The sequence below is a fragment of the Tursiops truncatus genome, chromosome 18, assembly GCF_011762595.2.
Source record: "Tursiops truncatus isolate mTurTru1 chromosome 18, mTurTru1.mat.Y, whole genome shotgun sequence".
In the NCBI taxonomy this organism is placed as follows: Eukaryota; Metazoa; Chordata; class Mammalia; order Artiodactyla; family Delphinidae; genus Tursiops; species Tursiops truncatus.
In genome coordinates, this window is record NC_047051.1 from 15,530,462 (window position 1) to 15,545,794 (window position 15,333).

The window sequence follows — 15,333 nt, forward strand, 5'->3', positions numbered from 1 at the left end:
ACGAGTCCCACCTCCGTGGGAATAAGTGTGAGACGTTCAGAAGCCAGACCCGTTACCACACCTGAGATCTTCAAAATTCTGAGAAAATGTACTCTGAAGCTAGAATTCTATGCCCAAGCTATAATTCAAGTTTGAGGGCATTTTCAAACATGCAAAGATTCAGTTTACCGCTCATGATCTTGTCTGAAAGTATCCCTAGGGGTTTTATTCCAGTGAAATAAAAAGTAAATCTAAGATTTAAAGAATCATTAAGCACACCAAGTCAATAAAAACAGTGAAATACACATAATTGTAGATTACAAAACATCATATAAAATGAAAATACTCCAATCAACAGGAGAGGTGTCAAGGAGAAAAAAAAAAATAGAACTGAAGCTAATTACCTTGCTAACAAACTCGTCATGTTTGGGTGCAGGATACAGAAATTCATGTTTACTCTCACCATCTAGTAGGCATTTAATTGTTAAAAATATAAAATGTAAGGGTGAGACCCAGCAATTCCATCCCTAAGTATCAAGGAGAAATGAAAACATGCCCAGGCAAAGATTGTACCCTAAGATGTTCGTAATAGTCTTATATGAGCCCAAAACTGGAAACAACACAAAAGCCCATCAACTGGTGAATGAGAAAACATCGTATGCTATATCCACTCAATGGAAATTAAGCAAAAGAAAACAGACGTTAAGAAAATGGAACAAACTACTGATAAACATAGCAACATAGATGAACCTCAAAAACACTGAGTAGGGCTTCCCTGGTGGTGCAGTGGTTAAGAATCCACTTGCTAAAGCAGGGGACAAGGGTTCAAGCCCTGGCCCGGGAAAATCCCACATGCTGCGGAGCAACTAAGCCCGTGCGCCACAACTACTGAGCCTGCATGCCACAACTACTAAAGCCCACGCGCCTAGAGCCTGTGCTCCACAACAAGAGAAGCCACCGCAATGAGAAGCCCGCACACTGCAGCAGAGTAGCCCCCGCTCGCCGCAACTAGAGAAAGCCCGTGTGCAGCAATGAAGACCCAACGCAGCCAAAAATAAAATAAATAAATATATTTTAAAAAAAAAAGGATGAAGAGACTCTGTCTCTTATTTATAAAATTAAGACAATCTTTTTTTCTGTATCAATAGGGCCTGGAGTTTGAAGCTATTATCTCATTAGGAACTCAGGAAAATTAACTTTGAGATTCAAAGGTCATTGGGCATCATATCTGTTTAATATTTTGAAAATATCTGTTGTATCTACATGGCTTATCAGGATGGAAACTAGACTCTAATCAGCTCTTACTTGTTCATTGTACACCATACTCTGCAAAGCTAGAGGTGCTGTCTGCAAATGCCTACTATGTTATTACTAAAGCCCATTACTTTTCCTAGACTTACGGTGGTGATCATTTTGAAATGTATAGAAGTATCAAATTAGTATGTTGTGCACCAGGAATTAACATAGTGTTGTAGGTCAATTGTACTTCAACGAACAAACCAACCAACCTATAGAAAAAGATCAGATTTGCGGTTACCAGAGGGGCGGGGCGGGAGGGGGAATTGGATGGAGGTGGTCAAAAAGTACAAACTTCCAGTTATAAGATAAATAAGTACTAGGGATGTAACATACAACATGATAAATAGAATGTATAAACAGTGCTGTATGTTTATATGAAAGCTCATCACGAGGAAAAAACATTTTTTCTTTTATTTTGCATCTGTATGAGATGATGGACAATCACTAAACTTATTGTGGTCATTACTTCATAAGGTATGTAAGTCAAATCATGATGCTGTACACCTTAAACTGTGCTGTATGTCAATTATATCTCAATAAAACTGGAAGAAAAAAAAAAGACCATTACTTTTCCACCTTCTTTTGAGGTTCAGAGCATCCAACTAGATTGGTGTTTCTCAATCAGGGGCTATTTTGTGCCATTTCTCGCCACTCCACTCCCACCTCCCATCCTGGGACATTTTCAATATCTGGAGACAGTTTGTTACAACCGAGGTCAGGGGGTACTGCTGGCATCTGGTGGGCAGAGGCCAGAGATAACCGCTAAACAACCTACAAAGCACAAGGCAAGCAGCCACACCCTCACCCCCATAACAAAGAATTATCCAGCCCAAACTGTCAACAGGGCTGAGGGGAGAAACCCTGAACTAGATTACCCGCTCCTGTCTCCCTGTTAATGCCATCTGATGACCTCACCTCTCATTCCAATGAACTGTGCCCCGCACTTCAGCAACTGATTCCTAGGCGGCAACACGGACTTTGGCTTGCAAAGAACTGCGGCCACCTCTGAAATCTTGAGACTACGGTCCTGTTTTCTTCACAACTCCTCTCCCACCAGCTGTCTCCCTTGCTCCCTCCATGGTGGTTCTTTGACTTCATTCAGACCTCTAGCTCATCATCGAGACCCTCTAGGCCAGCACTAGAAATAGAAATATATTGCAAGTTACATACGTAACTTAAAATATTCTAGTATTTTTAAAAAGTTAAAAGAAAGTGGTATGATTCAAGTTCACAATGTTTTATTCAAAAACATGAGTTCAGAATTCCCTGGCGATCCAGTGGTTAGGACTCCGCACTTTCACTGCCAAGGGTGCGGGTTTGATCCTTGGTTGGGGAACTAAGACCCTGCAAGCTGAGCAGCGTGGCCAAAAAAATAAAAAATCAAGTCAGCGGTAATCAATATACAAAATGATTAATGGGATATTTTACTCTTGTTTTTGGTATTTTACTTTTTTCAAATAGATAAATGAATGCAATTAAATTTTGAGCATTAATCTTTCATCTAGTAATCTTGCCAAATTCATTAACTCTAAGGTTTGTAGATTTTTCACAGATATCATCTTATTTGTGAACAATGACAATATTATTTCTTTCATTCTAATATTTATGCCTTTTATTTCTTTCTATTGTCTTATTGAGCTGTTAAAATCTCCAGTAGAATGCTGAGTAAAATGGGCTGGCAAGGATCCTTGCCCTGTTCCCAGCAAGTGGGGAGGGCTCTTCGGCCAGCCATCACCCCCTGATTTTATTTGAAATGTATTTTACATTTACAGCACATTTCTGTTTGCACCAGCAGCCAGTTTTCATGAGCTCAGTAGCCACACGTGTCTAGTACCTACATAATGGATGGTGCCCTTCTAGACTTCACTTCCTTCACAGGGATATTCGGTCTAGACACCGAGGTGTGTCACGTCAATCATCCTTGTATCAGCACCCTTAACTCCCTTGTCCTAGTGTACTTCTGTTATCTACATAATCCCAATTTTGGATTAATCCAAATTTCTTACTCCTAGAGATGACTACACAATTATGCATTAGAATCACCTCTGAGCTGCTTGATCACCTTTGCCCACATAAGCTTCTTCTGGTATTCTGAAAACAACAATCAAAACTTCACTACTCAGAATTTTACTGTATAGAACTAATAAATAATATAAAAATCTCGATTTAAAAAAAAAAACTTTCTCTTCAAGATTTCCATATGCTATACATGACTTAATTTTCTATTTCACAGAGAAAACTGAGGCTTTCAAGATTCCTTCTCCTTCTTTAATATTATCTACATCCATCCACATCTGTATTTCCTCTTCTGGTCTCAGAAGCAAATCTGTCTGTTCCTCATCTAGTCTAAGGCTAATTCTCTTCCTGGGCTCTAAAAGCCACCATCCTTTCATCTCAGCTAGACCTTCCTGGAGAATTCCCTGGCGGTCCAGTGGTTAGGACTCTGCGCTTTCACTGCAGAGGGCCCAGGTTCAAATCCTGGTCCGGGAAACTAAGATCCTGCAAGCTACAGCCAAAAAATAAAATAAAATAAAAAATAAAAACACATTACTTGGATCAACTAGACCTTCCTGGCCCCCCTCCCGCTAGCACTTTCAGCCTCTCTTTCCTTCCACTGGTTTATTATCCCTCAACATATAGCTACAATTTCCCCATTAATAAAATACTCTCATAAATAATCTTGTGCTTCCCTCTACCCATGGTTATCACCCTTTCTCCTTCTCTTCAAGGCTAAGTGTCTTGAAAATATCCTGAACTCCTTGATTCTTCTGACCATCTCCCCTCAGCTACTGCAATCTGGATTCTCCCACATCACATCACTGATATACTTTCTTCAAGGTTACCCATGACCTTCTGTTGCTAAATCCGATAGGCTCTCTTCAGACCTTGTAATTGGGTCAGCTTTTCAGACTGTTTACCACTGCAGTGTCTCTGACATCATTGCAGCGTAGTGGTTAAGGGTCAGACTCTGGAGCCAAACTGCCTGGGTTCTAATTCTACTTCTACCACTTATTAGCTGTGGGACCTAAGGCAAAGAACTTAACCTCTCTGTGCCTCAGGGATAATAATTGTACCTACCTTTAGGGTTGTTTTGAAGATTAAATGAGTTAATAGCTAACACTTTAGTCCTATTCTATGCACTTTACATGCTAAGCTCACTTAAAAGAGTGCTTAGCCCCTCGTAACTTGTATATGTTATCTATAATAATGGATAGGTGTGGCCATCTTTGGGGGACCATTAATCTGCCCTCCACGCTTGTCAAAGTTCACACAATTGGTAAGCTGAGTGCTGTGCCCATGAAACTTATCTACATGGGCTGTTAGCTTAAACTGGTGACAGAACTTACGTTCCGCGAAGGATACTTTCCCTCAATATTATTGGCATTGTTCTGGAGCGACGTGGAACACCACTTTGAAAACGCGCACTTCGTAAGCCCGGCTACCCCTAGCGCCTCCCGCTCGACCCGGAAGCTGCCTTCGCCGGCAATCCGAGAGACGACCCGCCGACCCGCCCCCCGGAAACGCGCCCGGCTCAGGACCTCTGGGAAGCAGGTGAGGCGGCCGCCCGGGCAGGCACCCTCCGCGGGAACGAGGGCGGGGACGGGTAGGCGCTGGGCACTGGGCCGGCGGCGCCCACGCGGGGTGGGGGCGAGCGGGACCAGCGCTCCGGCGCTCGCGGACCCGGGCCTGGGGGTCGCGTGGGTAACGCGGGCAGGGATGCGAGGCGGAGCGGCTTTTCCGGGAGTGAGGATCGGATCTCCCCCGAGGTGCGGTCACCGCGCTCACTTTCTAAGCTGCATACTACATTTATATTTGCACATCACTTTATTAGCTTTTGATCGGAATAGGCCTGCGAAGCGACGCTTTTGTCATATTCAGAGCATATACAGGTTTTTTAATGAGCTTAGGTGTGTAATGAGTAACAGGGGAAAACGTGGACGGAAAGGACCAAATGTGATTTTCAGCTAAGAAAAGTCAGTGGTTGTTCTTGCTTATCACTTACTGTCCGCTCACAGAATAAATACCCGAAGTAAAAAAGAATAAAAATATGGGAAAACTAGGTCTTCTTGTCAAATCGTGTCATGCCAGGGGTCAGTTAAAATAGCGTCAAAGAACTTTTTTCTTTCACGTCATATCCAGGAAGACCTTACTGTCCTTGAAAAGAATTGTTTCTGAAGACCATGCATCTGATTTGGTTACATGGAGAAATTCTAGAGTTTCCTGGTGAGTCTAGGTAAACAGGAGTGCAAATGGTCGCTAGAACTGTAGGTTTTGGTTTGTAATTTTTGCTTTACCCGCCATGCTCTCTGGACCTCATAAATCTTTGTGGTGTGATTTTTATGAAAATAAAACAGTACAAGTAAGTTTTGTGAAAATCAAACTCATTCCAGTGTTTTTTCTGTAATGAAAAAAAAAGCATCACCTTTCTAAGGTTTAATAATAATAATAGCTGCCGTTTATTCAGGGCCCCCTATGTACCAGGTAAAGTGTTAGGAACTTTATATTCATTCTTTCTGATGTATTAAGAGATCCAGCGAGCTGCTTCATCCAGGAAATATAAAAGGGAGACTGAAGTTCAAGGACTCTGCTTAACATGTCTTCTTCCTCCCAGGCACCTCCAACTCAGCATGTCCCCAAAGGAGCACATGTCTCCCTTCCCCACGCCTTTCCCCACCCACCCCACTGTCACCGCCAGAAAAATCAAACCAAAAACACCAGGCACACAACCGCCATGCCTTTCCTTTTTCTCAGGGAAAGGTATCAGTATTTGCCCAATATACACCAGAAACCTGAGTCTACCTTGTTCCCTTCTCCCTACTTGTCCCCCATAAATCTGTAACCAAAAATCTTGCCAGTTCTTTCTACATGTTCCTTCCCGTTGTCTTCATCCCCCTTGCCACCCCCCTATTCCATTGTGTCATCATTTTCCTGCCTTTTCTGTGGTAGGAGTCCTGCTCCGTCCCTTCTCCCCTTTCCCCTGTCTGGTCCCTTGCTCTGCAGCCAGCATGAGCAATTTTTCTAAGCTGTAAATTTGCTCTCTTGGTTAAAACCCTTCAGAGACAGCCTGTGAATTACCCCAGGATAAAATCCAGCAACCTGAACTTTGCTTACAGTGACCTTGAGACAAGACCCAGTCTGCCTTACTAGCCTTACAGTCCTCTTTCAAGTCCTTGACCTGAAACAATCTCTTTTGCTCTTAACTATGCAATTCCCTCTGCCTCCATCATGTCCCTCCTCTTTGCCTAGATATCTTCCATTTATCCTTCAGGCTTCAGCCTAAATATCATCTTCCTAACTCCCCAGGATACCTCTGCCGAGGACCAGCATGACCCTCCCTGTAAGACTCGCCACCCTGCATTTGTTGAGGCCTGCGGTCCCATCTGCTTTGGAGTGTGCATGATGACTGGGGCTGAATGTTGAGAGATTTGTTCAGGATTATAAAACCTGGCACGCATGCTCTGTGTCCACCTGTTGAATGAATAAAGGAATAAGTCATCCTATCATGGTGATTAGAGCTACTTTGAATTAATTCTGCCTTTTGAAAGTAAATTTAATTCTCAGGTTTTTTTTTTGTGGGCGAATCTTTTTTTTTTTTTTAATTGGGGTATAGTTGCTTTGCAGTGTTGTGTTAGTTTCTGCTGTACAGCAAAGTGAATCAACTATATGTATACATATATCCCCTCTTTTTTTGGATTTTCTTCCCATTTAAGTCACACAGAGCACTAAGTAGAGTTCCCTGTGCTATACAGCATGTTCTCATTAGTTATTTATTTTATACATAGTAGTGTAGTATATGTCAATCCCAATCTCCCAATTCATCCCACCTCCCCCTTCCCCCCTTGGTGTCCATATGTTTGTTCTCTACGTCTGTGTCTCTGTTTCTGCGTTGCAGTAATTCTCCGTTGTTTCTGTTTTTGAATCTAGGTTGGGAGAGCCGGTGGTGACTGCGGGAGTGGAGCCCCTGTGCGGTGCCCAGCATGGACAGTTACACAGTCCTGAGAGTGATTGGGGAGGGCTCCTTTGGCAGAGCCCTTTTGGTTCAGCAGGAGAGCAGTAATCAGATGTTTGCCATGAAAGAAATAAGGCTTCCCAAGGTCACTGCTAAAGCAATTAGCTCATGTTGAAAGTGTACATGTAATTTGTATAGGAAAACAAGTTCTTGAAATTTAACATGGAATTGCTCCTTTGTGCAAAAGATTTAATGGGTTTATTCATTAGCTTTACAAGGTCTTGATATATCTTAGGTGGTTCTTAGGATATTGTAATTATCAAAAATAATCAAGGTTTGGGTGGTGATTGCTGTTTATCTCAATGTGAATAATTTGTAATAATTTCCAATTTTGCATACTTAAGGGTGTAGGGAAGCTGCCCAAATGCAACTCGGGTGCCATATTAATGAAAAAAGGAACATCAACATACAGTGAAGAGCTGAGACCTAAAATGCTGACCTTTGGTATCAGGGAACCTATTCTGTGGATTAGCGTATAGGTTTTATTTCCCTGTAAGATGAGGAAAGTGCTGATTTATCTGTACAGTTGACCCTTGAACAACACAGGTTTGACTGCTGTGGGTCCACGTAGATTTTTTCAATAGTAAATACTACAGTGCCGTGCGATCTGAAGTTGGTTGAATCTGTGGGTGCAGAACCGAGGAAATGGAGGGCTTCCTCCATACATGGAGGGCCAGCTATGAGTTGTACTTGGAATTTCAACCCCGTGCAGTCAATGCCTCTAACCTTGTTCAAGGTCAAACTGTATTTGTCACGATGTAACATAGTTGTCAGGTGAAAGAAGCCATACCATGGAGGCTGCCTAATAATGTTTTGATCAACTAAAAAAAAAATACATTTTAATAAAATTCTCAGAGTATTTTTTTTCCCACTGCAATCTTGACCTCGTTTAGTGGGCATCAGAATCACCTGGAGAGCTTGTTAAACCAGATTGCTGAGCCTTAACCCCTGAGTTTCTGGTTGTGTAGTTCCTGGTGAGCCTGTGAATTTGCATTTTTAACAAGTTCCCAGCCGGTGGTGATGCTGCTGGTCTGAGCCCCCTTGGGCTAGTACATAATCAGTTGCAGTTTCTTAATTATAAGTCATTCAGGATTTTATCCTCATAGAGTAAGTTAGGGGACAAACAGTTTTGGAAACTTATTTTGCATATGGTCTTTGCCCATCCATGCTGCTGTAATACACGAGTATATATATTTTTCATCTGAACCAGTGGGCTGATAAAGTGATGCAGACAGTAAAAACATGAAAGCCCTAGTTTTTCTTTAAGGAGCTCCTATTGTTGATGGCATACTGGCTCTCCAAGTCAGGTTATACTTAGGCTGATGATAAGAGTCGTTTACATTCTATACTTGTAAAGATATAAGAGGTCAGCTTAAGCATGCATATAGCCATAGTTGAGAAATCTGCACATGTTTTCTCGTGGAGTTTGATAAACTCAATTGGTCAGAGTACAGTGCTATGAAATTGTGTCTAGCATTGAAATACCTTACAAACTACTATAATATCATTTTACTATCAGTTTTATTATGAAGTATTACATTTACGCTTATTTAAACTTCCTTCTAGTTTTTCTCTGACACACAGAATTCTAGGAAGGAGGCTGTTCTGTTAGCCAAAATGAAACACCCCAATATTGTTGCCTTTAAGGAATCATTTGAAGGTAAATATGAATTTCCCCCAATACATGCATTTCTGAATTTGATTCATGGCCACTGAGGCTTTGTTTTTTGGTTTTTTAAATTTATTTGGCTGTGTCGGGTCTTAGTTGTGGCTGTCGGGATCTTTGTTAAGCCATGCAGGATCTTTCATTACGGCACGTGGGCTCTTCCTCGCGGTGTGTGGGCTTCTCTCTAGTTGTGGCACGCAGGCTTAGTTGCCCTGCGGCATGTGGGATCTTAGTTCCCCGACCAGGGATCAAACCCCCGTCCCCTGCATTGGAAGGAGGATTCTTAACCACTGGACCACCAGGGAAGTCCCTGGGCCTTTCTTAAAGAGTCTTACATTTGTTTTAGCTGAAGGACATCTGTATATTGTGATGGAGTATTGTGATGGAGGGGACCTGATGCAGAAGATTAAACATCAGAAAGGGAAGTTGTTTCCTGAAGATATGGTAAGAGACCGACTTACATAAGTTTCCCTCAAGGTTTGGAAGCAACTTTTCTCATAAAATTTGTATGTGTTAAAATAGAAGCATTGCTGTCTGTGATTACCTGACACACTAGTTAGAAATGACTCATTTCTGTATCCATGATGCTGCTTAGTGAGATGTGGCTGCCTGAGATGTTTTTAGGGAGTAAAATAGATATAAGTTTATAAAATATCAAGGAATAACACTTCCATGTTTAGAAGAATTTCAAAATTGTATTATTTATCATACTTTCTACTAGACATTTAAAATTTTTATTTTTTGTATTGAAATTTTAGAAGGCAGATGGATTTCTTTTGTATTTCTAGATCATCTGAAGAATGAAGCCTGCATTTCTGGTTTTCAGGAGCACCTATTCTTAGTCTTTTTCCTTCTACAGTTTAGCATAGTCTCTTAAAATACTTCCTGCCTTTTTAATGGAAAGTTGTGTATTAAATATTATCGGAATGAGTTGACTAAGGAAAATACTTCAATAAACAGCTTTACTGGGGCTTAGTTTGATACATGGTATATAACATGTTTTGAGAGTATATTAGTATAAATATTTTTCATCTAGAAGTTGTATTGTTAAGAATATGGGTTCCATTGTACCATGTCAGCCTGGCTTCAAAGGATTGTTGGTAATATAATGAAATCTTTTAATGTTAACATATGAATATTCTGAAAAAGTGAATGAAAATCTGATGTAATGATTACACTATAAAAAGTTATAGCATATTCATTTCTAAATGGCAAACTACTTTTATTGTATATTTAAAAATATTTTTATTTGGTTAAATACAAGAAAACCATAGTGGGATTTTTATTAAAATAAATCGTTGGGAATTCCCTGGCAGTCTAGTGGTTCGGACTCCGCGCTTTCACTGCCAAGGGCCCGGATTCAATCCCTGGGGGAACTAAGATCCCACAAGCCACGTGGCATGGCCAAAAAAGTACATAAATAAATTGCTATTTAGATCATACATAAGACGATGACACAATGGGATTGATTCACAGCTTTTCTGAATTTCTCCAGGCAACACTGAATCTTAGTTGAACTATGTAATTTTCAGGAGTTCTGTACTTATATTATATAAAACTCAGGTCAGCCAGGGCCTGAAGATGATTCTTTGGGATTTGGGGTTGCCATGAACCCGTTATTGCATTCTTGCAGATTTGCATGCTTTTTTCCTTACAGATACTTAATTGGTTTACACAAATGTGCCTTGGAGTAAATCACATTCACAAGAAACGTGTGTTACACAGAGATATCAAGTCCAAGGTAAGTGGAAACATTTTGGTCCTAAAAAAAAAAATCGAAAACTATTTCGTTCCATGTTTTTTCTGTGTTATTCTCTTTCCTTCTGGGGCATTTTTATCTAGTTTAGAAATATTTCTCAATGTAATATTGATATTTATGCTAGCCAAATAAGGTACTACTTGAGAACAGGTCAGTAAATCTCTTTAGTAGTGTATGGTAATATGTTCCAGCTCTCTTAGTGACTGTTTCCTAAGACCACATGTTCTCAGATGGAAAACGGTTGAGACCAGGGCCTGCCACCTGGAGTTACCGGGACACACGTTCTCCGGTCAGTTGAGCAGGGTCTGCCGATACAATCTGAAGCTTGCCTGTTAGATTTCTAATCAGTCATCCTGAATTCCCAAGCAGGGAAGTGCAGCTGTCCAGAGGGTATCTTGTCTTTTTATGTTCCATTCGAGGACTCGGCTGTCAGCATTTCTACCCTTGATCTCCATCATCAGCAGCCTTTGAAAGACAGCTTCTGCCGGCGCTCTCTGCCTTATATTTGTTTGTTTGTTTATTTATTTATTTTTTATACAGCAGGTTCTTATTTGTTATCTGTTTTATACATATCAGTGTACACATGTCAATCCCAATCTCCCAATTCATCCCACCCCCACCCCGCCGCTTTCCCCTCTTGGTGTCCATACGTTTGTTCTCTACATCTGTGTCTCTATTTCTGCCCTGCAAACCGGTTCATCTGTACCATTTTTCTAGGTTCCACATATATCTCTGCCTTATATTTGAATGAGGGTAGATGTAATCTGAGCTCTTCTTTTTCAATGCAGAATATCTTCCTCACCCAAAACGGAAAAGTAAAATTGGGTGATTTTGGATCTGCCCGTCTTCTCTCCAGGTATGTATGTCTCTTCTGTAGTAGTGACAGTAGTCGAAGCATCATCATTGAGAAACGCTCTGTAATCGTTCTGTGCCTCTTTCTGGTTTTAGTCCCATGGCATTTGCTTGTACGTATGTGGGAACACCTTATTATGTGCCCCCGGAAATTTGGGAGAACATGCCTTATAACAATAAAAGGTAAGTGATATATGTAGTTGGTACAGGGCTGACAGTTTGGTACAGGCATTGTAGCCTACAGGTGAAGTTTGGTTTTTAAAAATGTATATGTGAAAGCAGTGTAGAATTTAAATTCCTAGGCCTCTAGATGAAAGTCATAATTTTCCCACTGTTTTAATCAGAGCTGAGAGGAGCTACATGTAAATGCTGAAAGAAAGGTTAGTCATTTCTGGGAACAGTATGCATTATATTACTGCTTCTCAAACTTTGCTGCTCCCGACTTTTAAAATCCCAAAGCGCAGGTTGTAGCCATATCGGTTAAATCCAAATGTCTGGGGGTGGGCAGCAGGCATCAGTAATTTTCCAGGATCACTAAGTGAGTCCCATGTGCGGCAAAATTTGGGAGCCACTGGATTATGTCATTGAGTTGACATTTACAGGACTAGATAATAAGCACTTGACTGATAGGTTCATTGATTATCAGAAGATAGTATGAAGTCCTTATGATTTAAAGCATAATTTTTTTCTGAATATAAGTAATATGTGCCCATTGATGGAGTGGGTAGGCAGGGGAAGGATTGGAAATGTAGAGATATACAAGAAAGGAAATGGTGATCACTCACTTTTACACAACTACTGATAACATTTTGGGTTTTTTCCCCCATCCATTCTCTTTTTCCCCTAAACTTTGTTTATATACTCTATATACACTTTAGTATCCTGCTTTTTTCACTTTATATCATATTCACTTTATCCCATATTAAAACTCTGCATGATTATTGTTAATGGTTGCATAATATTTTAATACATGGGTCTTCCAGAATTTATTGCACATTCCTCTGTCATTGGCCTTATGATATATTTCCCATTTTCAGTATCCTAAACAGTGCTGTGATTAATATGCCTTTTGTGCATAAATATGTCGTTGTTGTCTATCACATTCTTGGCATGAATTCCTAGAAAGAGAAACACCCACAGGTTCTTGTTACCATCTGCCAAGTTGTTTTCTGAAAAGGATATGATAATCCATAATAAATCGACTCCTTTAAGAGTAAAACTGACTGAATTGGAGACAAAACAGCTATGAAGGGACTTCCTGGGACAACTGGGGAAATCTGAGTTTGGACAAAATATTAGATAATAGTATTGAATTAAGGTTAAATTTCCTGGATGTGATAATGGTGTTGTGTTCATGAGGGAGAGTGTCCTTGCTCATAGGAGATACATGTTGATGTGTTTAGGGGTGAAGTGTTTGATGTCTGCAGCCTTTCTTTCAAGAGGTTCAGATCTAGAAGCAAGAGAGGAAAAGCAGGCAAACGTGGCAAATGCTAATGGCTGAGAAACCTAGGAAGGAGCATGTGGGCATTTACAACTTTCCTGTAGGTTTCAAACTTTAGAAAATTAAAAGTTGGGGGAAATAGTTGATAAAAAAAAAACCTTAGTTAAAATGAAAAGAATATCATCTAGAAAAAGTCTGGGGGATGACAACTAGGTGGTGAGAACTCTGGAGGAAAGTGGAGGTGCTTAGTTTGAAGAAGGGTGGGCGTATAGGGCAAACTATAGAACCCTTTGCTGAACTTTGAAGAGCTCTTTTGTGGAAGAATAAGAAGGCTGTCCCTTAGAGCCAGCCACTGGGGGCACAGAGAGCTGTCCATCAGGATGTGTGACCAACGGCCAGGTGTGGTACAGGCAGTCTGGGTGGAAGCTGCACTGGATGACTTCTAAAGCCCTTCTGCCGACTCTGATAATCTGAGTCCATGGATATTCCTCTTGCACCAAGTATTGGTACTACTGAACTGATACCCGAACAACCCAGGTTTGGAGGCGCAGGGGCTGGGGAGCAGTCAGTTTTATTGTGAACATTACTGTTAGTAAGTATCTAAGTGTTAGACCAAAATTGCTGTATATTTTATTTCAGTAGCTAAGAAGTACCTGCAATGTCTGTTCTTATTAAAGGTAGAGTAATTTTTTATTTTTTGTTTTACAACATATACATATTTTCATATGATAACTCATAACCCACTCATTGTTACATTGCTTCTTTATGCTTCCAGTGACATCTGGTCCTTGGGATGCATTCTCTATGAACTCTGTACCCTTAAGCATCCAGTAAGTATGGCGTGCAAAATGGGAAAGGCAGCCTCTGGTTGTATCGGGCTAAGTCCTAAGTAACTGCCAGATTTCAGTTGGTGGTTTGCTTCCTTAGGATGAGTTCATTATAAGATTTTCATGTTTCCAGTTGCTGTCATCTTTGCTTTGAGCTACTTTTGTAGTATATACTAATAGGAAATTTCCATGATTTAGTATTTATAGTACTATATTTAGCTTGCCTCCCTCCTTCCTTCCCTCCCTCCCTGCTTCCCTCCCTCCCTCCCTTTCTATCTTTGTGAATTTGCATATTCTAGTTATTTGGTATAAGTAAAATTATACCATATTTTTCCTTTTGTGTCTGGCTTATTTCACATAGCATAATGTTTTCAACGTTCATCCATGTTGTAGCATATGTCTGAATTTCATTCCTTTTTTATGACTTAATAATATTCCATTCTATGTTTATACCACATTTTGTTTATCCATTCATCTGTTGCTGGACATTTGGGTTGTTTCCACCTTCTGGTTATTGTGAATAATGCTGCTGTGAACATGGGTGTACAAGTATCTATTAGAATCCCTGTTTTCAATTTTTGGGGTATACACAGAGGAATGGAATCGCTGGGTCACATGGTAACTGCATGTTTGGCTTTTTGCAGAACTGCCCAACTGTTTTCCAGAGTGGCTGCACCATGTTTGTACTTTCCTTGTTATCAGTTAGATTTCACTTCTTCCAGTTTCTTCTCTAACTGAAATATCATGAGAAAATAGACTTTGCTCTATATTATATATTTTTTAAAGATATTTTAAAAATAATTTAACATAAAAAGAAGTTAACTCACTTGCCCTGCTTGTTTGCAGTTATTTATTGCACAGAATTAATAATTAGTGCTGATCCCTATTAAGTGTTAGCTTTGCATAGAAATAAATTCTGTTCTTTGGGCACAGATTTGAACTTGGCTCTAGCAAGCATTTTCACAGAGGTGCTTGAGAACATGTAGAGCTCATGAGAGTGAGTAATTAAGAACATCCTTCTTTCCTTCTTCACCACTAGATGAAAGTAACTCAAATGGAAGGTTTGCACTTTTTTTTTTAAACATCTTTATTGGAGTATAATTGCTTTACAATGGTGTGTTAGTTTCTGCTTTATAACAAAGTAAGTCAGTTATACATATACCTATGTCCCCATATCTCTTCCCTCTTGTGTCTCCCTCCCTCCCACCCTCCCTATCCCACCCCTCTGGGTGGTCACGAAGCACCGAGCTGATCTCCCTGTGCTATGCGGCTGCTTCCCACTAGCTACCTATTTTACGTTTGGTAGTGTATATATGTCAATACTACTCTCTCACTTTGTCACAGCTCACCCTTCCCCCTCCCCATATCCTTAAGTCCCTTCTCTAGTAGGTCTGTGTCTTTATTCCTGTCTTGCCCCTAGGTTCTTCATGACCCTTTTTTTTTTTTTAAGATTCCATATATATGTGTTAGCATACGGTATTTGTTTTTCTCTTTCTGACT

General features: G+C 40.4%; 1 protein-coding gene and 1 long non-coding RNA gene across 11 annotated transcripts in view; one reads left to right on the plus strand and one right to left on the minus strand.

Moving 5' to 3' along the window:
• On the minus strand, positions 1-4,753 carry LOC109550200 (uncharacterized). The gene is made up of 3 exons (XR_002176589.3): positions 4,626-4,753; positions 2,194-2,416; positions 1-1,820 (listed from the first exon to the last, which is right to left on the minus strand). It is a non-coding gene; the product is annotated as an uncharacterized lncRNA (long non-coding RNA).
• The window catches only part of NEK3 (NIMA related kinase 3), a 26,711-nt gene continuing 16,106 nt past the window's right edge, over positions 4,729-15,333 (plus strand). For 4 of the 10 annotated variants that reach the window (XM_073795126.1, XM_073795129.1, XM_073795130.1 and 1 more), the window contains exons 1-8: positions 6,583-6,784; positions 7,204-7,373; positions 8,855-8,948; positions 9,301-9,398; positions 10,612-10,695; positions 11,502-11,569; positions 11,662-11,748; positions 13,782-13,836. In XM_073795126.1, coding sequence (XP_073651227.1) covers positions 7,257-7,373; positions 8,855-8,948; positions 9,301-9,398; positions 10,612-10,695; positions 11,502-11,569; positions 11,662-11,748; positions 13,782-13,836 — 603 coding nt within the window. In that variant the 5' untranslated portion in view covers positions 6,583-6,784; positions 7,204-7,256. Of the gene's footprint in view, positions 4,831-5,020; positions 5,046-5,400; positions 5,503-6,582; positions 6,785-7,203; positions 7,374-8,854; positions 8,949-9,281; positions 9,399-10,611; positions 10,696-11,501; positions 11,570-11,661; positions 11,749-13,781; positions 13,837-15,333 lie in introns of those variants that run through there. The other 6 variants (XR_012327634.1, XR_012327633.1, XM_073795127.1 and 3 more) reach the window with 6 other exon arrangements.